Source organism: Xyrauchen texanus, chromosome 24, assembly GCF_025860055.1.
Source record: "Xyrauchen texanus isolate HMW12.3.18 chromosome 24, RBS_HiC_50CHRs, whole genome shotgun sequence".
NCBI lineage: Eukaryota > Metazoa > Chordata > Actinopteri > Cypriniformes > Catostomidae > Xyrauchen > Xyrauchen texanus.
Genome location: NC_068299.1, coordinates 6,477,921 through 6,504,651, shown reverse-complemented (window position 1 = coordinate 6,504,651; position 26,731 = coordinate 6,477,921). Strand labels below are relative to the sequence as shown.

At 38.9% G+C, this 26,731-nt stretch overlaps 1 protein-coding gene across 2 annotated transcripts in view; it reads right to left on the bottom strand.

The window, feature by feature from the left end:
- The window catches only part of LOC127617806 (TATA-binding protein-associated factor 172-like), a 31,242-nt gene extending 5,252 nt beyond the window's left edge, over positions 1 to 25,990 (bottom strand). Inside the window, exons 1-30 of one of the 2 annotated variants that reach the window (XM_052089895.1) lie at positions 25,648 to 25,990; positions 24,678 to 24,801; positions 22,759 to 22,873; positions 22,308 to 22,454; positions 19,286 to 19,485; positions 14,456 to 14,583; positions 14,234 to 14,363; positions 14,082 to 14,150; positions 13,832 to 13,921; positions 13,657 to 13,752; positions 12,574 to 12,750; positions 12,299 to 12,439; positions 11,781 to 11,905; positions 11,551 to 11,671; positions 10,230 to 10,334; positions 10,003 to 10,152; positions 9,561 to 9,703; positions 9,298 to 9,472; positions 8,778 to 8,981; positions 6,058 to 6,493; positions 3,913 to 4,097; positions 3,673 to 3,826; positions 3,256 to 3,365; positions 2,906 to 3,107; positions 1,945 to 2,093; positions 1,493 to 1,645; positions 913 to 1,034; positions 651 to 818; positions 237 to 314; positions 7 to 136 (exon numbers count right to left, since the gene is read on the bottom strand). In XM_052089895.1, the coding sequence (XP_051945855.1) occupies positions 7 to 136; positions 237 to 314; positions 651 to 818; positions 913 to 1,034; positions 1,493 to 1,645; positions 1,945 to 2,093; positions 2,906 to 3,107; positions 3,256 to 3,365; positions 3,673 to 3,826; positions 3,913 to 4,097; positions 6,058 to 6,493; positions 8,778 to 8,981; positions 9,298 to 9,472; positions 9,561 to 9,703; positions 10,003 to 10,152; positions 10,230 to 10,334; positions 11,551 to 11,671; positions 11,781 to 11,905; positions 12,299 to 12,439; positions 12,574 to 12,750; positions 13,657 to 13,752; positions 13,832 to 13,921; positions 14,082 to 14,150; positions 14,234 to 14,363; positions 14,456 to 14,583; positions 19,286 to 19,485; positions 22,308 to 22,454; positions 22,759 to 22,873; positions 24,678 to 24,801; positions 25,648 to 25,661 (4,341 nt within the window). In that variant the 5' untranslated portion in view covers positions 25,662 to 25,990. Of the gene's footprint in view, positions 1 to 6; positions 137 to 236; positions 315 to 650; positions 819 to 912; positions 1,035 to 1,492; positions 1,646 to 1,944; positions 2,094 to 2,905; positions 3,108 to 3,255; positions 3,366 to 3,672; positions 3,827 to 3,912; positions 4,098 to 6,057; positions 6,494 to 8,777; positions 8,982 to 9,297; positions 9,473 to 9,560; positions 9,704 to 10,002; positions 10,153 to 10,229; positions 10,335 to 11,550; positions 11,672 to 11,780; positions 11,906 to 12,298; positions 12,440 to 12,573; positions 12,751 to 13,656; positions 13,753 to 13,831; positions 13,922 to 14,081; positions 14,151 to 14,233; positions 14,364 to 14,455; positions 14,584 to 19,285; positions 19,486 to 22,307; positions 22,455 to 22,758; positions 22,874 to 24,677; positions 24,802 to 25,647 lie in introns of those variants that run through there. The other variant, XM_052089896.1, reaches the window with a different exon arrangement.
- Between the last annotated feature and the right edge of the window lie 741 nt (positions 25,991 to 26,731).

Sequence of the window (26,731 nt, the reverse complement as noted above, 5' to 3'; positions counted from 1 at the left end):
ACTTACCTGAATAGGTGTTCCTGAGAGGATTATTCTGTAATTGGCAGATAACTGCTTGATTGTTTTGGAAAGTTTTGTCTTCCCATTCTTAATGACGTGACCCTCATCAAGAATACAGTAATTAAATTTAACATCCCTGTACAGGAAGAGGGATACAAATATTAATGCTTTCCTTCCTTCCCCCCCACCCTTATTGATGACAAGTCTTTCAATGACAAACATGAAATAACTGTTACCTGAAAAAGTCTATGTCATTCCTGACAACATCATAGGAGGCAACAATAAGATTGTGTTTTTTCACCTGGTGCTGTAACCTGCAAAAATGACACAGAACTTCAAGACCAAGAGTAAACTCTTAAGCTCTAGTTATTCCAAGTCTTAACAGAAATATTCAGAGTTAAATACAACTTAATCTCCATGGACAGCTGCTGTGACATGCAGTCAATTACCACAGTTTGTACCTCAGTTTGTAAATGACATGAAATGCATTTAAAGCGCTAACAATGCTGTAAAGCAGGCAAGCCGTCAACATGCACAAGCACTTGCATGATTTTTTTTTTATTTGATCTGTAAAATTATCAAAATCACAAGTATTATTTAACCTTAAATATTCCTTTTAATTTGTAAATGCATTTTTAAAATGAAGGTACCGTGCTCTTTCTGTGGGGGGGCCAGTATAGTGCAGAGGATTGAGATACTCTTTAGAGCAGAATTTGTCGACCTCATCCACCCAGTGGCCAGTCAGCGTTGGTGGACACACCACTATAGAGGGCAAAGGGCAACAATCGGGTGCTTTCGTCCTGGTGTACTCTTGAGCTCTGCGCACACAAAAATTCAGTGGGTCGCTTGCACACTAGTGTGTTCTTTACAACAAAACTCCTTGTGTTGCATGAAGCTGGTTTGAGGGTTTACCTAAGGAAATGATCACCAGCCAGTATACAGATGGACTGCAGGGTCTTACCCAGACCCATATCATCACATAAGATCCCATGAAGCTTGTACTTGTTGAGAAACGCTAGCCAGTTCACACCATCCTACACAAAAGAATAGGAAGAACTTCAGATTGAAACCAAATTTCAGCATCATTGGTAAAACATACAACCCATGAACCTGCAAGTGTTCAACACCTGTTCATTGGTAGGTTCATATGAGATCTGGGTCATTAGAACTCAAAGACTGTCGTTCTAATTCAGTGAAAAACATGCCTAACCCCTTGCGTGCTTATGAAATTATTTACTAATTTGACAGTGCTTTTAGCCATCAATAGAAGTGTATACGATCAGGGGTTCATTTACCAAATTTCACCATACTGAAATCCATTCCACAGATTTTCCACCCGGGCAGAAAAAGTCCACAGACAATGTTTACATGCTTTCATTTCACAGAAACGACCCAGAATTTAGACATCTGTATTATTCCACTCTAGTGAAGATTTGCCAAAAAAAACAGAACTAATTTTTTTTATTTCCATGGACAGATCCACACCACACACCTGCTGGTATTTCCGGAGCTCTGCTTTGATGGGCACTGGAATCTTGTAATTGTCGAGTTTTCTTCCATCCAGTAGTTGCTCAAGGAAGTGCCGCTCTCTGGCCTTCTGCCGAATCAGATCTTCAGACATAGACACTGGGTCTGGGATTCCAGCCTGAAAGAAATAAATTAAAGTGAAATGGAAAAATAACTGCACAAATGTTCTGCATCAAAGTGATGAGCCTTCATCTCCACCATACTAAGAATAGAAAAAGATTTTCAGTGAATAACTAAATGAGGAAAAGATTGAAATTAAGGTTACTGTATGGCTTCAGAAGTCTTGGAATATAATAGACCACTTTTGTGCTACTTTATGGTGGTTGTTTGTAATTTTAATAGACCCAACACCCAATTACTTTCATTATATGTGACAGATTGTGCAATGCTGGACTGTGCTGGTCACCAAGCCCTCACCTCGAGCGGCAACAGTCTGATGAGAGTAGCAAAGCACTGTGTGGCCATAAACCTCACGCTGTCACAGGGGTCACTCATACGGCCCAGAACAGGGACCACCAGAAGCACTATGTATGGCACAATATCCACATCTAACTGCTCCATCACACCTGGTGACTGTGGTAAAGGATAATATCTGTACTCCAAACACCTATTTACATAAGTATATTTTGACCTTTTTATAAGCATTTAAATTGTGTCCTTAGATTGCTCCGTGCACAGTATTCGTGAAGCAAATTTAGTCATTAGCACAGTACGCACGGACTGACAGCACACAGCGGTTTTGGGCATGCGTCAAATGCGCTCTGATTTCCTTGCGGTAAGGTGCCAGCCGGTCCGGAACGCACAAAAACCAAGTATACCCGGGTCTTAAGTCTTTCCCAAGATGTAAGAGACCCAAGAATGTATTTATATATATTTATATATACATATATATACATATATATATATATATATAGGATGTTTTATGATATACATATTTTGGCAATAAGCTATGAGAGGCAGTGCTTTATTGTGAAGGGCATTTTAGGCTTGGCACATAGCAGAGTACATAGCAGACCTTGAGTGCATTTTTGCTTTAATACTATGGCTACTACATTTTAAGGGCACACATTTTCATTACTACAATTGAAGCAAATTCATCTATGCTAGATGTACCATCCTTCCACTAAACGATATAGCTCCTGGCACTTAAATTAAGGTTAATAGTTGACCTCAAGGTGTGCTGTGCAGTCATATATACACAGAAGCAAGATGAACAGCTGAGCTGCACCCTAGCAATTACGGCAAAGGAATTTTATCATGAAAATAAGCTGTACTGGCCAATTAGCACTCAGGACCAGAACCATCTATTTTATAGTACGTGTTAACAAGGACATGTCTAATATAAAAATTACAAGATTGTCATGTGTCTTGAGGATACAGGCCAGTGCTTCAATGGCTCCTTCTTGCTTGGTGTTGTCATCAATAGCACCCAACCAGGGAAGCACATGCTCCAGGAACACATTCATGGTCTCCATGGTAGCGATCTTACTGAGCACACCCACACAGCGTGCAGCCATGTGACGTACAGCTGTGTATGGATGCTGTAAACAGGTGCACAGGAGAGGCAGCTGCTCCATCACCTGCAGACAGAGAGAGAACAGTAGGCTCGGACACACTGACTGCAGGTGGAAGCAAGAACATGGTTTGGTAAAATCAAAAACTCCCATTGTAACTGCAATTGTTAAATGTAGTTTGACGCAAGATGTCCTTGAAAGTGTGAGTACATACTAAAGGAATGAGCTCTTGGGTCATGGCTCCTGCTGTGACCTCCAGCACCTGCAGAGAGTTCACAAGATCCTGAGCAACTGAATCTCCCTGCTTCAACAACTGGTTGGAATCTGCGAGACAGACAGACACACACACACCATTAGAAATAATACAAAATAAGCAATTCATCCTAAGAAAAAGTAGAAAACTACAACCTAATACATCCAATACATTGAATATTTGTTGAATTAGTATCTTGTTTTTGAACTTTACCCTTAAAAACAATCAAATAAAAGGATTACAACACACCCAATAACAATAGAAACATCCAGCCCACCTAAAACAGATGTCACTTATTTTTGTAATTGTTTTTTTTTTTAAAAAGACTCCAACTGAAAAATCTGTATGATGAAACCAAAGAAATCAAAGCAGACACACCAAATCCCGGAGCATTCAGCGCGTTCCTCAGCGGGCCGGTCATGGACTCCCAAAGATACGGCAAAGATCTTGTCAGCTCCTGGCCAAAATGCCTAGCGACCGTCATTAAAGAGAACTCTGCTCCTCTCCTCTGGATAAGGTATGGTTTCTTGCTCTAGATTGGTATTAAAAAGATCATTAGCAGAATTCATAATAAGAACTTGGTTAAACTTTTAATAATAACAACAACATTCTAACTACCTCATCCGTTTCTGCAGCAATAATGCTTCCTAGGGGCAAGTCATTGGTGGTGGTTTTGGGGGCTTTAGGGGCAGGTCCCCTCTTACTGGTAATGGCGAAAGCTGCTTTCTGGTGTCTGTAAAGAGTGATGATGCCCTTCGTCTTGTTCACCATGTGATGCATCGCATCCTTCTCAGCCACAGATGCTGCAGGACAGATCAAATATACTACACTTCTAAAATATGTGAAATGTCTGCTCACATTTCAAATGAATTATGTAGTAACATGTTAAACAGGAATGAATCGATTTTATTTTTTGGCTTGCTCCGATTGACAAAAGTTATTAGGCCAATCCTTTAACTCTTAAAAGACCTTAGAAATTCACATTAATAGATGACAACATATCCACCACCAGTGCCCTAAATGTAATTAGCTGTTATTATTGCCACATTCGTACTACATGCAAAATTAGTACAATCTATTTTTTTTTGCTAGAAAATGCTTAACAATAAAATGGGCATCAAAACCATATACAGCAGAAACTGTTTAGTACTTCTGAATCCTGGCATAGAAAGACACTTTTCTAACTGGAAAAAAAAAATACATTATGATATCATGCGCTTCTAATATTGTATGTGGCAAATATTACTGATTGAACAATAACGATTCATTAACACCCTTCAAAATGTACAAAAACACCTCCTTCAATGCTTAGGTAACATTGACTAAATAATCAGATCTACAGCAGTTTCCCAACCTTTTTATGACAAAAAAATTTTTAAAAAAAATCTACCGCACACCACTATCCCACACAGGCCAACCATCGTCAATATTTTCCTTTTCAATAACTTGTCCATGTTTTCTGTCCATCTTAGTAGCATGTTTACTTGTATTGTTTGAAATTCAGCTATGCAGCAAAAAAATAAAAAAATAATAATAAAACGCGCACACACACACACACGACTTTTATAGTCCGTCATTTTGACGGACAGGGTCAAAAAAAATTCCGTCACAATATATTATTTCCCGTCATTTGAATTTTCATATTTTAATGATAAGACATTTAAATAGCTTTTATTTTCATTCACATTTTAATTTTTAATCATGAACTTACAGGACGAGCATATAGCAGATTATGCATTTAATTATGAAGAGAACAGATGAACAACAGACACACCAAACGAAGCAGATGAATGTTTGGCCACTAAAACAAGACATCTGAACAACGCAATATTACAAAAAACAAATACGATTAAAATATGAATTAAGCTGAACAGAACTCAATCGACAACTCAAAACTTCCTCTTGGTCCGCATCGACTTAAACTGGGCGCTCGCCTGTGCGTAATCAAACGCATCAAGGGAGACTGATGCTGAGGTAATAATCATTAGATTTTTAGTCTTTGCCTCGGACAGACCACTTCTTGTGGCAGTTTAAATTTGGTTCAGGAGGCAGAACACAGCGTGACAAGAGTTGCAGAAAGAGTCACAGATGGGCGATTTTAAGAGTTTGCCACGTAAAAAAGTGGGAGGTGTGCACAATAAACATTGAAAACTGATTTGGGAGAGAGAAAATAGCTTGCAGTTGCTTTGATCACAGAAAGTAATAAAACGACTTGTTTATGTTTAGGTCTAAGCATTTTCTTGGTGAATTTAAATTATTTCAATAACTGGGGTCTCTGATATTCATAAACTATAAGGTAATAATTAAAAGAAATGATTACACGTTCAATGTCTTCACAAATTTGGACCGTTTTAAAATATTTCTTGTTGCTTAGTACTCTCAAAGACATTATTGAAGCAAAAACGTGTGTGAAAAACACTGGTGTAAAGTGATGTCACTTCATAGACTTTAATGTATTCTGCAGCTCTGACGCAAGTCATGTGAAAGACTTTCAACGCGTATAAATATCACTCACTTTTGTACATTAATCATTGCTCTTCAGAATCACAAATGTGACCGATTATGGTTTCAAAATGGCAAACTCTGAAAGGCGAGGAGTTTGGATCCCTGAAATTATTATTATTTTTTTGCATTTATTTAATTTGTGGAATCTGATAATTTTCCACAGCACACCTGACGTTCTTTCGTGGCAGGCACAGTGGTTGGGAAACTGTTCTGCAGGACTTGAAAATATAATGGATGTCAGAGATCTTGTCTTCTCACCTTTACTGCTCTCTAGTACAGTGGGAGTGCTGGTTGGTGGAACAGGACAGGCAGCGCTGGGTGTGAGCATCGGATCTACACATACAGAGCTGCAGAGATTCTTTACAATCTTGGCATTAGGGCAGGGAGATCTCGAAGCACACAGCTGCAGCAGACAAGCAATGTTGGAGGCCGCGTAACCCTGAACGAGCATGTTCTCTTCACGACGGGCTGCCTCCATCAGGGGTCTGACCACAGGATTGAGTTTGTCAGGCAGCATGGCCAGCCTAACCACAGCACAGGCCGCGAAGGTGTGAACTCTCAGCTGCAGCTGCAGCCACTCTGTGCTGGTCTCACAAACGGTGGAACGAGCCTGCAGCCTCTTACTGTCCAACGGCTGGAACTGATTTGACTTCAGGTTCAGAGATGAGGTGCACTCCGAGAAGATGGTGGTTACCTACAGAAAATCAGGGGATGAGCAAGTAGTCATTTAGCAGATACTTATCTAAAAACAATATACAGTACAATAGGCTCTGTTCCAATACCTAGTGAGCTACCTTGCTTTAAACTGGTATCCTAACTGAATAGAGAAGAACACAGAAACATTTAATTGACAATTGATCTCAAAGAGTTCGCCATTAGTCTGTAATACAAAAAAAGTATTTGCCCCCTTAGTTACTAAATCCCCAAATCTACGAAACTGCATTCATAATGGGGTTCAGCTGGACTAGACACACCCAGGCCTGATTACTGCCAGCCCTGTTCAATCAAATAACACCTAAATATAAAATTTTCAGCAGCATGAAGTTGGCTAAAAGGTCTCACCCATTAGCAAATTATACCACAGTCAAAAGAAAAAGATGATTGAAATACATCAGAATGGGAAGGGTTACAAAGCCATTTCAAAGGCTCTGGGACTCCAAAAGAACCACAGTAGTCACGTTTCCACTGTTGGGCCAAATGAAGGTGTGCTAGCGAATGCCAAGGCCAGTTGCTTCCCCACGGTCACTTCCAGGGCTTAATAGTGCCTCCTCAGGTCTTATTCAGGCCAATGGCCTTTGGATCACCGATTGCCCTTAGGCCAAAGAATGCCAACTGGGGATTGAGGCTTGGTCAATGTCAAAGGCAGAGTTTAGCGAGAAACTTTCATTCAAGCCAGATGTGGGATATTCCAATTTTAATTCTCCGAACTCCGATCATAAACGAATTCCATTGCCAGATGCTTCGAAAATTGCGTTTAAACAACCAAAACTGTAACACACCCATTAGCATAACAGGGGTTTGACTGTTTCCTAGAAATCCAACTGATAAACAATGCTGCTAGGCTAGCATTAGTGCTACAGGTGTACGATCATCAAAAGAGTTTAATTTAATGTGTTTTGTACACAAGTCTCTGCAAACATTTGTTAAACAAGCTTTAATATCTTGTAATGTAGGAACTTTGACTCGTTGATTGATAGAATTTAATAACAGTGAATGTTTATCACTAAATTTATACATCTCTGGGTGCCGACTTATTTGTATATCACGCAACCGCATCTCAGAGAAAATAAATAAAATTGCAGACACATTACAAATCCATTAAGATGGACAATTGACAAAGAGGTGCCCAAAAGGAAGAACTTTCCATGGTTAGAGATCATGGACTGTGTGCTGGGACATCATCCTGCTGTTAGTTGAGATCATTCAAGATACCATGGCAGTTAAATTTGAGTTATCAATGTTAAATTATTTTGCTAGCTAGCTAACGTTTCCATACAATAAAAACTTGATATTCTAGATAACTTAATAAAAAGGATACTTGTTTTGTCTTGTGAAATGGGCGGGGTGTGTGACATTTGCACCGGGGTGGCGTATTAAAGCCAGGTTTTAGGGGAACGCTATGGGGGTTTTGGCCCTATGGTGGGAATGGAGAGCTATTTTGGTCTTATGGCTCATTTCCACTAAAAGAGCATCATACCTACGGACAAGAATCGTGGTGGTAGTGTGATGGTGTGGGGATGCTTTGCTGATTCAGGGCCAGGGAGACTTGCAATAATTGAGGGAAACATGTGGTCATCAGTCTGTGAGTTGAAGCTCAAGCGCAATTGGATTATACAACAAGGCAATGATCCAAAGCATAGGTGTAAGACCACCTCTGACTGGCTCAAAAGAAGCTAAATTAAAGTTTGAGTAGTCTAGTCAAAGTTCTGACGTGAACCTGAATGAGATGCTGTTGCAGGACCTTAAACAGGCAGTTCATGCTCGAACTAAAGCAGTTCTGAAAAGAAGAGGGGGACAAAATTCCACCACAGCAGAAAGACTGATCTCCAGTAATCAGAAGTATTTGGTTACAGTTGTTGCTGCTAAAGGAGGCACAACCAGCTAAGTGTAAGGAGGTAGTTAGTTTTTCATATGGGTGATATAAGTTTTGGATAACCTTTTTCTTCAATAAAAAAAAAAAATATATATATGTATTTGAAAACTGTATTTTGCGTTTACTTCCTGTGTTGCCTTTGTTTAATGTTATATCTTGTTTGAAGATCTAAAACAATTTAGTATGAAAAATGCACAAAAATAGGAGACATCAGGAAAGGGGGCAAATACTTTTTAACAGCACTGTATAATGAGATTCATCTACCTTTAAAAACAGCCTTTGCATCAGGAGAGCTCCTGTGATGCCTAAAAATGCTGTGAAGTAGGCAGCTAGATTTTAGAACAGAGATTTAGAACTTTGTATTCAAGTTAGCCTCTTTACTAACCAGCTCATTAGCCTGATCAATAGTAAACACAGTGCAGTCCATTTGTTCTCTCACGTCGATGTGGGAGTCAGCCAGCAGGGCTATGAGCTGTTTGCATTCATTCTGCATGCGCGTGAAAGGAATGGCGATCTCGTCATAATAAAGTTGCTCAGAGAGGATGACCAGCAAACGAGGCTGAACCACGTTGGACAGCAGCTCACACTCCTGTGACACAGTACAGCACGTCATTAACAGCACATAAAAATATACCTGTGATTAAATAAAAAATATTTTTTATTTTCTGAAAACATTAGTTTCAAGCACAAAGCTATCATGTGACTTTAGAAGACTTGGAATACAGCGCATTTTTCTTATGAAGTCTTATAGAGCACTTTTATGGTGGCAGAGAGGCCAGGATATTCTTTAAAAAATTTTTTTTACATTTTGCTCCACAGAAGAAAATCATATGACACAAGGGTGATAAAATGACAGAATTTATATTTTTTGGAAAACTATTCCATTAACCCCCTTTCGTTCTCACCTTCTGGAGGCCTGCCCACTCACAGATCACCATGGCAACTGCAATCTGCTGCAGTGCTGATTTGGAGTTGAGGTGGAACAGTAAGAGCTGAGCCAGAGACTCAGCAGGCCGGAGTTCCTGAGAGGAGCTGTTCAACCGTGGGTCACAGATACAACTACACAGCGCCCCCAACAGCCTAGGAAAAGACAACAGTCAAAACTGAAATTTGCCTCCGCAAACACAGAACTGCTGAGAAAAAGAATAAATGTAGAATAGACGCATACTTTGCAGCCATTAGACGTGCACGGGTCACCACGTAGTCTCGTGTGGCAGGGTCTTCAGTGATAGTCTCTGCTCCACCAATGTACTCCTGGATCGTTTCCTTGACTGGAGCAGAACCTTGTCGGGTCTTCCCAGAGGCTTTCTCCTACACAATAATAGAGAACGTAGCTCTGAGCAAGCTTTTGTACGAGTGGAAAGTTTGAAGGTTGTAGAAAGACTCAAAGAATGCAAATGTCAATTTTCATTTTTGAGCAGAATAATCCTTAAATTATATGTCAGTGTTTAACATTTAAAACACAGCAACCAGCTTAAATGGATAGTTCAGCCAAAATGAAAATTGTGTCATTATTTACTCAAACACATTGTTAAAAAGTCAAGTAATAAAACAACAAATTATCCATTCCAGTGAAGCACTGCAAAAGAAAGTTTGACCTCAACCCTCACCTTTAAGCGGACCTTAACTTCTAATAGCATGTTGGGGTCTATTGGGATGTGTGGTGCTTGCATCATCAAACAGAGCCAGGCACCCATCCAGGGACAGCTGGCTGCAACCACATACTGCTGCGGGGCCTGCCGCAACAACTCCCCCCACACCTAGATCAAGCAATTAACATTTCAATCAGCTAAAACCTTCCAAAGAGGGTGACAGGTTGAACTTCAGTGAACAGTACCTTCTGTATCAGTTCTAGGATCTCTAGATTGCTCTCCAGGATGCAGGACTGAAACATGTGTCTTAACATGTCCTGCATGATGGGATTCAGCCACACAGCACAACTCTGAGGGACAATTAAAAATGAGAACAGTAAACATGGAATGAAGAACAATGCCATTGAACTTGCACGATTTGTTAAATACACATTGCGATCATACTGACACGTTGCTATTGCAATTTATATAAACATATGTTTTTGCCACTGGTCAGATAAAAAGATAACAAAAAGCATAATCAAACTAACACAGCAGAGGCCTGTACCATGAAGCTGGTTTCAATGAATTGCTAGGTACGTTTGTTTAGTTCGCATCAACCTTGGGTTATAGGAACCATGAAGGTTGGACCTGCTTTTACCAGTGTTCATCGACATAGTAACTTGGGCTACACAGCTACCCTGGTCTGTGGCAGGTTTTGTTCTTGGCAACAAATCGCTAACAGATGCTGAACCAATCAGCTGTGGGTAAAATGAAAATCTCTGACACAATGAAGTCACTCCTCTGTGTCTCTTAAAGAGCATTTTACCCAAAATAAATACATTTTAGAAATCCACAAAATCGCCTCAAATTATTTAAATATAGATTTTCTGCACATGGAGTCCTATATTTTATTTAAATACACTATAATTGTTTTACACTTACCTTCTCTAACCATAAAATATTAATGATAATATAAACATAATATTAATCTATTATAAAGCAGCTACTAAGATGGATTAATATAAGACCTGCCAATTGTGATTGGTTTTAAAATATTAAAATATTAAAATCACTCCACAAGATGGCGAAAGGGATGAATAACTTTTTTCTTTTAGAAAAATCTCTTGTACAGTTTAAATGTATTTAAATTCTTCATAGTGAGCGGCCTTGGCGGAGAGGTAAATCCCACTAACTCCATCTTGCGAGAAGTGAATATGAATGGAGCTCTTTCTCTGAATTTTACGTGATTGGCTGTTCACTGCCAATTTGAGTGTCAACTCAAAACCAATCCTAGAATCTGTTCTCACATTCAAAAGGGTGTACAAACAACAAACCGGCAAGTTTGCACAATATTAATATACAACAGTAATCCACATTTAAATTCTTCCACACATGTATACAATAGTTATTTTTTAGATTTCAGCCTTTAGCATTTATTAATTAGAGATGTCATGATTTTGATTTGATTAACTGTACAACTTTAAAGGCAAAGGGTGTAATGTCGGTTGATGCTAAACACTAATCTCAATTCCTCAGCAATTCCAGTAACGGTGTGTGAAGTCAGATATATACAGATCACCCAACCTGATCAGCTTTGGACAGCAGAGTAAAGAGGGTCTCTAATGCTGCCCGACGAACAGATGCAATGGTATGTCTTAGGAACGGCCACACTCGAGGAACCAACACAGTCAGTGACTGTTGCATACTGGAGAAGCAAAATAATAAGGTTTGAGGTTCAATTCACATCACAGTTGGGCTTCTTTTTATTGTGAAGAAATGAAAGTGTCACAAGTACTTTGAAAGAGAAATCTCACCTGCACTGGCGGACATGTGGGTAGATGAGCAGGGAGGACAGGAGGGTCATGATGCTGTTGGTCGAGGATGTAAGATCATCCAGCTCCAACAGAGCATTCCACAGTGTGTCTACGATGAATGGAACCTATTCAACATACGAACAAACATTCACAGATCAACTCTAATCTACAGCTGTAAATAAAGAGTCAGATATACAGTAGCATTAAATACCCATTTATTCAAACTAACAAATCAATTCTGACTTGCATAGTTTCAGCATGCATGGGCCATTTTTAGATCAGCAAAGATAGATAATTGCGCCATCTTAGAAAGTATTTATTCCCCTTGTGCCATTCCAAAATATACCAGGTTCTGCTTTCAAATAGGTCTATTTTCATTTAAAAAATATATATAATATTATTAGATTCAAATGTTTGTTTCATATAATGTAATGCATTTATCCTTTGTCAGTCACCCCCTCTCTAGATATCAGCAAAATTCAAATATCAACTCAAACTCATGAACTTAGACCTCAGACCTTATCAGGCTGCAGCTGAACTAATCCATCCACCACTGGAATTAAAGATGCTGCTGCCACGGCACGAACATCATCATCCAGATCCCTCAGCCCTTCTGTGATGGCAGGAAGAACACGAGGCAGCAGCACTGAGATCAAATCCTATGGGTCAGTATGGTTCTACAGGTTATAAACAAACTACAAAACAACTGGAATACACTCTCAATATCTCAAGACACAGAATTTTGGCATTTCAGCCAATCATTAAAAATAACAAAAACTTGAGACCGCTTAACCTGTCTGATGGCGAGAGCATATTTGATGCCTAGCAAGCCTCCATGTCGAACCTCCCACTGGTCTTCAATTAGCAGCTTAAGCAGAATATCCACAGTCATGGCAACACCGCTGTCTGTCATGTGCCGCAAGGCCACGCCAAGAGTTTGAGCACATGTCTCTCTAACAGGTGCAACCACCTGGAAAATTTAAGAAAAATATTTTCAGTATTCTTAGTTTTTTCACATTGTCACGAGTTTTACATTGGGGCTGCAACTAATGATTATTTTGATAATCGACTAATCTAATGATTATTCGGGTGATTGTTCCAACGATTAATCGTTAGCTCTTAATCAACTATTCAGCTTAGGGCTGGGCGATATGGCCCATATTGTTCGATATCAATATTTATCAAGATATACATTCACATTTACACATTGTTATTTCAAAGTTGGCGGAAGAAAAAATGTATTCTAAACAGTCAAAATAGTCACTACAAAACTGCACTGGGTGGTCCAGAGACAGCCAATGCAGTGGGCTCTGAGGGATCTTTTACCAAAATATTTTATAGTTTATCAATTGAGTGCATTTGAAAATGAATGTTAAGAGATCATGTTTGTTTTGAAGCATAATGACAGCAGTCCAATATTTCTTTGAAACTTTTACAATGAAAAATGAAAGTACTTTATATTTCTTTAGATTCAGATACCCAAGTAAAGGGGATAAAAGCCCTTGTGACTGTGAAATGATGCTGATAGACGCTCTGACAGGCAAGATTTTGCTCAAGAGGAACACCAATTATGGCTCTATTTTATTTCACAACAACACTGCTTCTGTTTTTGCTTTTGTATTATAATTCCCCACATACTTTGCCATCTACATCACCTTAATCTGTTTGGAAAGTTTGGAGTGCATCTTGACTGTGGTGTGTGTTTTCATCCTCTCCTGAGTTGGAGTTTGTGACTATTTATAGGAGTGTTGTATAAATGCCTTTTAAACAAATTATGTCTGTCCACCTTATAGAGATAAGCGCAGCAGCAAATCAGTATTGTTCAACCACTGCAAAACAGCCAAGATGTCGAGAGACATGAATTTAGATTACAAACCTCATCTGACACAAAGTCTCCAAATCTGTCCAGAGCGAAGACGCACAGAAGCCGAATGACCAAATCCTCAAGCCACTCCTGATGCTGTCGCTCCATCTGAGAATGAAGGCATCAAACATCACACACACTGAACCTCTATAAACCTCTGAGAGTGATAATGTGAGCTGGTAAACACCTGTTCAGCTTTACTGCCAACCGCCTTTCCTCCGCCAGCACCATGACACTTCAGCACTTCTCTCAGTCCAGTACCAGCACCATGACGAATCTAAACATGGCAAAAAAAAGTTGTCAAGAACCATATTTAACTATAAACTGTGTTTATGAACATTGCGTGACTTACAAAAAGCACATGACTTCATGAAAGACAGAATATTAAATTGATTTTAATAGAGAAGGTGCTTCATGTAGATGTGTTTTTGCAGTACCTCCCACATAGGGTTGAAGAGATCATTGCACAGTTCATCGCAGAAGCTTTCCAATGGCCATTCCTGAGTCTGCCAAACAAAAACAAATATTAAACAAAAATGCATGTTGAATGTACAGCTCTTACAATACAGGCCCTGTGCATGTCACACACCTCGTCACATAAACTGGAGTTATCAGAGACATTATCAATTAAGACTTTGCTGTCCGTTGCTGGCTGCTCTATGACTACGTTTGTGGTTTTCCGTCGTTTCTCCTCTGGTTCTCCCTCAAAACTGTCATTGCTGTGGCAGAGGAACATAAGAGCAGTGGAAAGACTGACTGTCAACAAGTCAAATATCTATATTGTATTGAAAATCATAATTGCCAGATCTACCTCCTCTCATTAGGATCCATGTCTCTCGATCTCTGCTTTGCAACCAGTTTTGCCATCCTCTTGGCCTTGTTCTTCTGTCGATTGCTCATGCCTGGGCGAAACTCTGAATCTATGAGTTCTGCTGCCGGCTAAAGGGGAGAATACAGCCAAGTTATAAACTCACCGGCCCCTTTATTAGGTACACCTTTACATCTACTTGTTCTTATCTAATCAGCCAATTGTGTGGCAGCAGTGTCATGCAGATATGGGTCAGGAGCTTCAGTTAATATTCACATCAAGCATCAGAATGGGGGCAAAATGTGATCTCAGTTAGGGGTGGGCGATATACCGGTAGACATGATAAATCGGTTGAAATCTGCCAACTGGTATACATTTTGGATTATCGTCTCTATCCCGGTAACACAAAATTGCCACACGAGAAATGTGTACAGCACATAACATGCATTTCACATTCTGTCGAATAAATGGAAGGCGGAGAGACTGCTCCTTCCTCAAATTCATTTGAATGAGAAGGAGATTATGAAGGGAAAAGTGTGTCTTCCATGGTGTGAAATTGGTTTGGCTTTAGAACAGTGATTTGTAATGCTTGTACATTTTGTATGTCGATATATGTACATTTCCATGTGCACGTGCCTATCAGTGTTCAGGGCTTCTCGTGATACTGAGAGAAATGATGAAACACATGGTGTTTCACTGACAGCTGGACTTGTCATAAGATGAATAGCATGTCTAGAACGCAAGAAAATGTCACTGAATCTGCTTCTGAGGCCCAAAATTTCACTTGAGCGACCATCAAACCAAATTCAATGAGATTCATCCCACGCTCCAAACATGCCTCCCATCCAAACACGCGGAGCTGTGTTTTGTGTGAGTGTTCCACGGATACGCAATCTTTAACACCCAAGTGCTTGCGAGTATTGAAGTAATTTGTGCTCCTGTGACAAAAAAAGTGCAGATCACACCACTACTCATTCTGGTTTCTCTCAACATCTATGACTATTCGCAACAAAACTTTTGATTGTCATGCCTTAATAATTTCGCTATTTCAAGAGTGTTTCATCCGTATGAAAGGCATTTTACAATTATTTTATTTTTCAGTGTCAGTTAAATCTCAGGTAATGAAGCTGCCTAATAATTATGCACACCTTGATATAAGCTGTTAGTCACTTTCGCCACACCCTCCCTCATTACACAAATACATATCACCTGAAAATTATTGAATAAACATTCAAGTTTATATGGTTTGGAGTTGGAAAACGTGCATGAAAATAATAAGAACATAATATTCACTTGCCTAATAATTGTGAATGCACTGTAACATTTTAATTTGTATATTTATTGTAAACAATATTGCAAAAGTGTATCTGTAACTAGCTACACTGTCATTTGAACAATACTAATTCAGTGAGTTCAGTAAGCATAGTCACGTCATACCTGTCAACTCTCCCGTTTTTCCCGGAAGTCTCCCGTATTTCACACCCATCTCCCGCCCCCTCCCGTTTAGTTATTTCTCACAAGAAACTCCCGTAATTTGTATGGCCTAAACCTCGTTATATGAAATCACATCAATATATTATTCCAAAGATTTCCAGTTGGCAGATCTTGTATGAAACGCATCCGACTCACACAATCGACACATCATACAAATTTCAACCCATTTGTGCGGTTGATATCTGCGCAGGTAGTAGACATGGGAAGTTGAATCAAGCATCACTGGTAGATGGAAGGAGAAGACTTAGGTAGTGGTTCAGCAAAAAACAATATAAATATGTAAATTTAACAACAGCTGGATGGAAGAATTTAATTTCATATATCAAAGCCATATTGACAATGCCCACACCTTTTGCAAAGTGTGTCGCACTGATTTTAATATCGGACACAGAGAGAAAAATTACATTACTCAGCACATTAAATCAAAGCGGCACAATTTGTATATATTTAGCCTGCCTCTGCCATCCAGCACCACCCCAACCCCCGATCAGGTCTCCCGGATTATGTTACCCAAATGTTGACAGGTATGAGTCACGTGCTTGTCCTTCGGACAAGTGAATTGGTTATTCACTATTCAGAATTTAAAAAAAAAAATATTATTATTTGTCCAGTATATTATGATACATTGTCCCAATGCACAATTTGAGTAAGTTTGGTTGCACGGTATACAGGTACCAATTATTGTGATACCAAAAAATTTGAAATGGTACAATATCATCTCGTTAATTCCAGTACTATATTAAAGTAACTTTACATTTTGCTGTTGAAAGCCATCAGCAAAATGTAATGTGAGTTTTGAGATGAAATCATAGACCATTCTGTATGGCCAAGTGTGATCATTAAACAGCAGAAAAAGATGTCATTTAATGAAATAAGTCACATGCGCTGTGCTCCACAGTAGGAATAAGAGTGCTCTGTGCCTGTCATCTCCACACACACACAGTCACGCACATGAACACACAAATGCAACACAGACCTAATGCGTGATTTTCATGCAGTTTGTCCAATAGTATCCATCTGCAGAGCCACAGATCAGTGTGTTGAGTGCATAATGTCTGTGAACTCCATAATGAACCCTTTCTCCATTGCTGCTCTGAGATTTCAGCTCACGAGTTGCGGAAAGCTTGATATAACGAACTCTTCACAAACAGGAAGAACTTCAAAAATATCTTTCAAAATAAAAGTCCCGCTGAAATGTTCAGCTCTGTTCAGCTGATTGCGTAAAATTGAAGACATTACGAAAGAAAAATATTACTAAAGTATAAGTGTAATATTCAAATCAAATCAGTGGCAATATTCAAAGTAACAATAATATAATATTAAAATGTTATATTATTATTATAACAATAATAATAATAATAATAATAGGCAACCAATATTACATAAGCAAGAGTACTTAATTTCAGCATGTTGTGATTCAGCCTCAGGTAATAAGATTGTTTTCATTCATACTGTAAAGCTCTGTAGTGCATGTTGTTTTGTTTTTTACAGAAACATTAAAACAGAAAAGGCATTTATCTATAAGACTTCATGCAATTCTTTTAGACATTTTTTTATTTTTTGCCCAAGTATCAAGCCAGTATCAATACAGAGGTACCAGGGCTGGTATCATAACGCAGCCAAAATGTTGGTGTCAGAGCAACCCTAGTAGTCAGAAATTTAACTTGAAGATTCTTGATACCAGCTTCAATACAACAAATAATAACACTAATCAGATGCTCTAGTGGTCCAAGGCACTCAGAGTAGGGTTTACATGTTTAAAAAGCCTTTATGAAGTCATGGCTATTGCATTAAATCAAAGACTTAATCAGGGTGTGTTAAACGTATAAATGTAAACCCTACTCTTAGTGCCTTGGACCACTAGAGCATCTGACCAGAATATCCCTTATCCAAAGAGCACCAATGGGAATTATTATACACCCAAGTAGCACTCCTTGCATGCAGTGTTTGACAATAACACAAATTAATTTGTTAACCATGTAAGAATTGTTTCAAGTTCTCAAGTAATTATTCAAGACTAGTGAAATCAACAGTAAAAAAAGGAAACAGCAATGAATAGAAATAGATAAAAATAAAAGGAAAAAAAAAAAAATACAAATTAAGTATTTAAGTAAACATCCAGAATGAAATGCAATATAAAATGACTACTGACTGGTCTTTTCTGTATTATTATTATAATACTTTTTAAAGCTACTAAAGTTATCCAGTCAAGAACAGCGAGTGGTTCTCTAATTTTCTTATGGTTGTTTAATTAATATAAATGACACACTAGACTGCAGCAGGTCTATTAGCTTACATTTACAAGTATGACAGTTTGATACAAATCCACCACCCCCCCCCACACTGTTTACATTCACTTTAGACATAAATCAATGACTTTACATGAACACCAGAATTTTGAAATGTAATTGACAATTCAGGCGCTTATACGCATCACCACGAGCATTCTCGAAACACACACACACACACACACACACGTTCAGCACACACACACAAGCCGATCGCTAGTGAATTATACAGTTATGCACTTAATATAATAATAATAATCATAATAATATTAACTTTGTAATATGTGTCACAGGCCTAGACAATATCACAAATAGAGCTGGTTATTTTTTCGTTATTGAAGTTCTAATCAGGCTATTTGTCCGGACGATATAAAAAGTATTAAGGTCGAGTCCCAATTACAAATGTATCATAATAACGAACAACAACCCTCTTATTATTATTATACAAGAAATATTTCTCTAATTTCTTAATTTGTACACAGCATTGCTATGGGAACAGGTTAAAAAAAAAAAAAAAAACTAATTTTAAGTCATGTTAACAAAAGCCTTTGAATGAGCGCCTGTGAATTCCAACATGGTAAAATGCTCTCATCTCCGCTTCAATCCACAAAAAAATCATAGTGTTATGAGATTTTTGATTTGTAATTCTATAGTAAATTGTAGTGGCCAGTTAAAGTGAATTTAGAGCACTGTAAATACAATTGAACGCAACACATCCATTATTCTGTGCATGAGATGAGATTTATGGAGGGAGCACAGACAGAACCACCTCACGTGTGCTCAGAACAGAGCAGCGCATGACATCATATCTTAATTTTGATTTTATTTCAATGGATTGTTCAGCCCTACACAATGCAATAGAAAGACATGTTTTTGTATCATTTCACAGAACGCGTTCTTTTTAGCTCATCACATTGAACTAGTATCATGAGTATCATTCTCTTGCCCTTGCACTGAAGATTCAGCAGCGGCGCTCCAGCCGTGCAGGAAACACTGGTGTGAACTGGCATTTGAAGGCTAAAGGAAGGTCAAAGTCTCTAACACAACTCACCATATGGTTGCGTGAGAAGGGGCAGCCCAGGCTTTTATTAGAAAGTGTTCTGCTGGTACTGGAGACACAGGTGTCCTCCAAGTCCTCATCATTAAAAAGTTCCTCTGTGTCCATGCCAATGGCAGCACCCATATCCAATCCTAACTTCTTCTGTAACTGCTTCCTCTGTCGGGCCAAACGTTCTTTGGGATCTGTCTCACCTGAAGAACAGATCATAATCATGACAAACTGTTGTGAATGAAATCATAAGAGAGCAAACGCTGCCACAACGATGCTAGGTGTTCTGGTTTGTTGCCACTTGCCAAGGTGTTGCTATGCAGTTGCTAAGGTGTTCTGGGTGGTTGCTTAAGGGCCTAAGTCAAAAGATCCCTCACCCAAGCATTTATGATATTCTGGTCCCTATATAAGGCTTGGTCCCTCCAAAAGTCTTCAGGTGAAAACAAAATCCAGTTTGCATTGAAGTCCAATTGCTTAGAAAAGTCACAGCACACCTTTTCTCAAGCTACAAATTTGAGTATGCATGCACAATATACTGGCGGCCGATGTATGTAGTGTTGGAGTTAGGGATATGAAAAAACCCAGCAAGTACAACTTATGGAACACTAATATGAAAACCAAGGACATGTAGGGATGAAAAAACATACAAGTCCATTTCATTCAAATTTCCTCTATCCTTACAGACATGCAAATAAACTGTACACTTATCACTTGCACTTGTTACCCGATTCAGGAAAGTAGAACGTCAATGGAAATTGCTTTTATTTCCTCACTACAGTCAAATCAAAAGCACATAAATTCAGTGAACATCTTTACTAGCATTTTCTTGAAGAAACAAATTCTTCCATCTTCTAGTATTTGGCTGCACAGATGATGGGTGGCTTGCCAATGTCAGAGTTCCTCTAATACAAAAGAAGAGGAAGGCATACCAAGTACTTGTGGGGAAAATAATTTACAACTGATAACGATCGTGTTGCGTAGCTCTTCTGAATTTAAGCCAAGGCACAGTCTGTGTGACTAGAAATTTATACCTGGTAACAAATGTGCTAACAAAATATACAGGAGATCTAACTGGATCTGCTGAGGGGAAAACACCAAGTGGCGTCCACAGGAAGCTCTGAGAAGATCCCAGCAAACGGGGTCTAACAGTAACTTCCTGAAGATAACCCAAACAATTGATAGGGCCAATTAAATCAAACCTATCTTAAATGTGACATCTGACATCAACAAAAACATCTAAGGCTAAGAAACCATTTAAAAATAACACAATCTTTCAAATATTATCTGTACACACAAAAAACAATAAGCTCCAGTTGCATCTTCCACCCAAAATGAACCTGTGAACAAACAAATAAAATTAGATGTGAAGAGTATTGTGGGTGGTTGCCAGGGTGTTGCTATGTGATTGCCAAGATCTTCGGAGTTGTCTTTAGGTTCTAGCTATGCTCGTTACTAACAGGCCAGAGTCAAAAGAGCCAACCCCAAAAGTTATTCCGAGCACTGGATATAGCTACGGTCCCTCCTTCAGAGCAGGTTTATGGGATTTTTTTGTTCTTTTTATTTTTTATGCAAACCCCTGAACCCAAATATGAGAAATACTATACATTTACATATGCTTTTGCAGACACTTTTGTCGGTAGTGACTTAAAATGCATTCAAGGCAGGGCTCCAGACTGCGACTAAATGGTCACATATTACAAACGATTTCCCCATTGGTGCGACTAAGTTTTGTTACATGTCGCACTGGTGCGACTACAATGTTGGCCAGCTCTCCCCCTTTCCCTCTCTGTTTATGCGCTCCTGTTTTCTATTAAGAAATATCAAATGGCAAACTCCTCAAATGTTGAATGAAACAGTGCCATCCACAAACAGGACAAATTTTTAGCACAGACAGAGCAGCTGCGTTCACTTGTGGATTGTAAATAATTACAGCGCTGCAAGAACCAGCGAGAAGCACAGCACGAGCGTGGAAAAGTTGCGTTTACTTGACGAACCGGTCTCAAGCTCTCGACACAGACCACTGATCATTACAGCGCTGCCTGCGAGAACCAGTGAATCTCGATGCGAGGCGCGGAAAACATTTCGATTTGGCACAGAATTCTCAGATGCAAACCTCTATGAAAAGTGAGTGAAGTAGTTTAAAACCACATTAAATGGCCCAACATTCAAAACAGTAGGCTACTGACAAGATGAACAGGAACATGGATATAAACAAGACTTTTCACACATCAGCACCCTTGAGAATTACCATAAACGTACTATAGGAACACTAACTGCATAAGCTAGCATTTTAGACCGTAATAAGTATTTTCATTTATAATGGGCCACATTAGGGGGTGAGGAATCATTCATTTTTGTTACAACTATGGCAGTTTATATTTTGAATTAATAATTTAAGGGTTTAGAGAACTTTATTTAATTACAAAAATGCCATAGTTTGTTTTCCTGGACCATTGTGAATTATAGAAAATATTGGTTCTCTTCAAAAGGTCTAGTTTTGTTAGCCTTCAAACTTCCAAGAATCAACAAAAACAAGATGACAGGTGTCCCAATTTAGTTGCACAGTCAGAATAAGTTAGCCCTATATAAACTAGGTGTAGACTTTTTACTTTTAATCAATGTTATAGACAACATTCTTGACGTTAATACCAGTAAATGTACATGTGCATCTCAACTCAAAATCAATGTCTTACTGTAGGAGCATTTCAGTGGGGCAAAATATTCAATATTATTGGTAACTGGACTTATTTTGTAATATAATACTAATACTTTTATTATTAGCTTCGGTCTTTAAACTTTTCATTTTATCAGCCCCAGACCCCCACCGGTGCTACCAAGTGAGGTGCTGGTGCCACTGCTCTCAAATGTTAGTCTGGAGCCCTGCAAGGTATACATTTTATCAGTCCATGCATTCCCTGGGAATCGAACAAATGACCTTGTTATTGCTAACACCATTGCTAGCACAGAATTGATGATCACTACCACAAACAAATAACATCGCCAGTGTGAGAAATCAAAATCATACCCGACTTGTCATCTTGCATCTCAAACTCTGCACCTGCAGAACCGAGCAGTGATGCTCCATGCTTGAGCAGACGGGAGATATCGAACCTGTAGAAACTCAGCCTGTCTGAGGAGCTGTCCTCTGGAGACATGTCTTCTGCACACACCTCTGGAGGACAATAAACATTATAAAGAACTTGCTCATCACAAGAAAATCACTTTACTAGATAACAGAAAAAGAAACCATTAGACAGGCCTCAGACTTGTTAGTGGTTAATGTGTAGCATCACAATTCCAGGAATCAGATTGGTGTGATTTGCAACAGCCTTGAACAGAACTTGCCAGACTGAAGGCAGATACACAAAGCAGATGATGTAACCAGTTACTGCAGCAATGTGCATTGCAGTAAAAAATGAACAGATCATTCCAAAACCTCATTCTTTGGTCATGCAATCTGAGAATATTCAGCTCACCATCTTTTGGCTTTGGAGCTGGGTTCCATTCAGGTATGTTCTTCACTATGGCTTCGACAGCCTGTCCTGCTGCGATTCGCGTATCCCAGTTTGGACTCCTCAAGTATGTTAAAACCTTTGATGGCCAGAAGGAAGGAAAACAGATAGATAATCAGAGCACTGTAACAAAAGCAAAAGCAAGGCTTGTTGGAATACATCAGACAGTCAAGCAACAACCTCCATGCTTACAAACATCATACTCTCTTTTCAAACTTGAAATAAATATTATGCATACAAAGAGGGTGTTACATCACCACTAAAAAATGCACAGAATTGTAAGCCACTAACAAAAAGGTACCATGTTTTTTGGACATGAACCATGTACAGTTGAAGTCAGAAGTTTACATACACTTAGGTTGAAGTCATCAAATCTCATTTTTTAACCACACCACAGATATAATATTAGCAAACTATAGATTTTGCAAATCATTTAGGACATCTACTTGGTCAAGACTTTAGACAATTAGCTTCTGATAGGAGGTGTACCTGTGGATGTATTTAAGGCCCAACTTCAAACTCAGTGCTGCTTTGCTTGACATCATGGGAAATCAAAATTTGGGAATTCCAAATGGACCGTGTTTGTGCAGCTAATATCAGCGTGGGCTGCTTGTGAACCAGTCATAATACGTTTCAAGCTTTGCAAAGGAACTGTCATTGAAGAATGGGGCAGTTAACAGACTGTTTGATAGTTATGGTGCTGATATGCTTGAGTACTTTGATACATCCAGATACAATGTGTACAATGTGCTGTGCATAGTGTGTAAATTTAGTTTTATGATGTTGTGGAGAGCTTGTTTATTCTGTTCCGATTGAGTTTCAAATATGGCTGAATTTGAGGGGCTGCACAATGTTAGCCAATAGGAACAGTGGGCATTTACACCGAAGTTTAAAGGGGACACGGAGGCCAAAACAGAGTGTTCAGTCAGAGGGCCAGGGTGGGAAATTATCAGAAAGTTTACTAAACTATGACAGTTTTTGTGCAAAAACACTTTATTGATATTATAAGATGACGTCAAGGAAGATAATACAATTATTTTTTTGTGTATCGTGTAGTGGATAAAACTTCAATAATCAAACTTCAGAGTGTTGTTTATTTTCCTAAAAGTAATACTAGTTATAAATGTTTAAGCAAAAAACATAACATCAACATAAAAATAGCTCTTCAGGACTCGTTCTGCAAGTAATCTCAGAGTCCTCACTCAAATCATGAGATTCATCCATCACAAAAGCAGTGCCAACTCACAACTGGCGTAAAGCTTTCCTCCGCAAGTAACTTGCAGTTTTATGCTTCAACAGCTAGAGGGCCAAAAGTTACATAGAGTAGCTTTAAACATTGATCTGTTTCTCACCCACACCTATCGTATTGCTTCTGATGACATGGATTTAACCACAAGAGTTATATGGACTACTTTTATTCTGCCTTTGTGCTTTTTTGTAGCTTACAAGTTCTGGCCACCATTCACTTGCATTGTACGGACATACCGAGTGGAGATATTCTTCTAAAAAAAAAAAAATATTTGTGTTCTGCAGAACAACAAAAGTCATAAACATCTGGGATAGCATGAGTAAATGATGGGTAAATGATGAGAGAATTCTCATTTCTGGGTGTACTATTCTTTTAAATTGCACCGACTGTCACTGCACAATGAATCTGATGGCGACCCCCTGTCATATTCGGTTTGCTGTGGTTTAGAGACTAGCACTGTCACAAAGACATGTTATATTTCAGGACATCCAATTCAGTGACACCTGTCAAATCGTTTACATTTTCCATGCTACTCAACGGCACCGTTAATGTGGTATTTTTCATTCTGACAACTAAATAGATTAGTGTTGGTTACATTTTATACTACCTGCCTGGGCAAAGCCTGAACACTCACCTTTGATAAAAGGTTATTAAGCTTGTGTGGGTGAAGTTTGACAACATCTCCCAGCTGCAGAGCAGCTGCTTTCTTGGTCACAGGAGTAGTACCTGTATCCAGCAAGATAAAAAGACGTTCCAGCCTGGAGAGAGAGGGAGGATATTTTCATTCTCAGAATAAAGACCCAACAATCAGATCCTATACATGCTTTAAGAAAATGATTGAGACAGACTATTGGAAAGAGAGTATCACAATGATGTAACACTCAAGACACAGGAACACAATAATTGCCAGATTGTGACACTTGCATTTAATTAATGTTACTGGATCGCAGACCATTCTGACCATTTTAGCCACAAAGCATGAATTTTAATAAACACATGACAATCCGACTGTGTCTGAAGAGTCAAATAGATATATCAACAAGGTTCCCTCACACTACCATGACAGGACACATTATATAACAGCACATGAATCTACTGCATGAACAGAAGTGATGGATTTAGAGACATAAGTGCAGCTTTAAGTCCAGCTGGATGCTAACTTGGAAAAAATAACTTGTCAGTGACTAACCCTCTGAGAGATGACATGGGGTTAGTCCGCTAAATTACACGTGGATCAACACATTACCCAGAGATTCACCTGGATAAAGAAGGCCCATTTTGGCAAATCACCGACTGTTTAAGTTTAATTCATACTACACGAGAAATAGAAGATAAAACAATGCTTATATTTGATAAGCAGAACAAGTTATCAGCAACCTAAACTGACACGTTACATATTTATGGGCGTGGGACGTTATTTTGTTAAATGTACCCCCCAGTTATAGACAATGACTTACATTTGAAATTAAAATAAAAACATTAACAGTTAGTAACGGGTCGTCTGACAGACATTTTTCACGTATCTAAACAATAACATAAAAAATAAGAATTCAGCTGCAGAGACATCTAGCATTTTGGAAACCAGACCAAATTATAAGACTAACCTAGAAACTGCCATGTGGGCAGTTCGGGAGTCCGGGTAAAGTGCTGGATAAGCGCCGGTGACACCGGGTTCAGGCTCGGGCTCGCGCTGTTGTATCGCCGGCCGTCGCGTGCGCGACCAGGCCCAATATCTCGCGCACGGGCACAAAATCGCGGTGCTCGCTTCTAAAATATCTCCCACAGCGCCCGGAGAAGCCGAGTAACGCTTACACCAGCGCACAGACGAATTCACCCCTCTGCACTTTCCCAAAGACGGTATTTTAATCGAATAGGTAGGGGAAAGTAATTTTGTTGATCACAAAAGAGAAGCCAGGCTGCTGGTTTTATATGAGGAGCCATCTTGCATTTATTCCTTCCTCCATGGTAGGCGCGCCGTGATTGGTTACATGACCTCAAGCTGACCAATCAAAACACACTTCTCAAGCGGAAGCACGCAGAGGGAGAAAAAATCAACACCGGAAGCCCGACCGTTTTAATCTTCAAACTGGGCGAATATCAATCGAAAGCGATCATCCCTATGCCCTACTCACTACGATATACAGAGCTCTTGATGTGGGCACTCTGAAGAGAACATGGCATTACTGTTTAAATGTAGCCTTCACTAAAAGTCTCCTTAAAAGGCCCCTTTATGAAAAAAATAAAATTATTTCTTACTTTTGTTTGGAACGACAGTGGCGTTCCCTTCGTGAAGTGCCCTTCAACGGTGCAAAAATGCAATTTTTGGCAAAGCTTTCTTGGCTTTGACGAATCTGGTGATGATAATGATAATACATGAACATGTGATTATATTAAATTAGATTACTTTAATATTGATATTAATTTTATAATCAAAATGCAGCATATATAAATGTACATTGTCTTCCCTACCTATGATTTTTAAATAGTAACGGTATTATCTGTCTGCTTCAAGATAAACAGTAGAGCGAACCATATGCAAACCATAACAATGGAGATACAACAGAACGTAGTGGCTTTAATACTTGTATTAATTTTTTCATTGTATTCATTTTTAACCTTTTTAAGTTTAGCTGTTTTACATTTTCACATGTTTATGTAATGTTTAGTTTTTTTGTGATGTACATCATA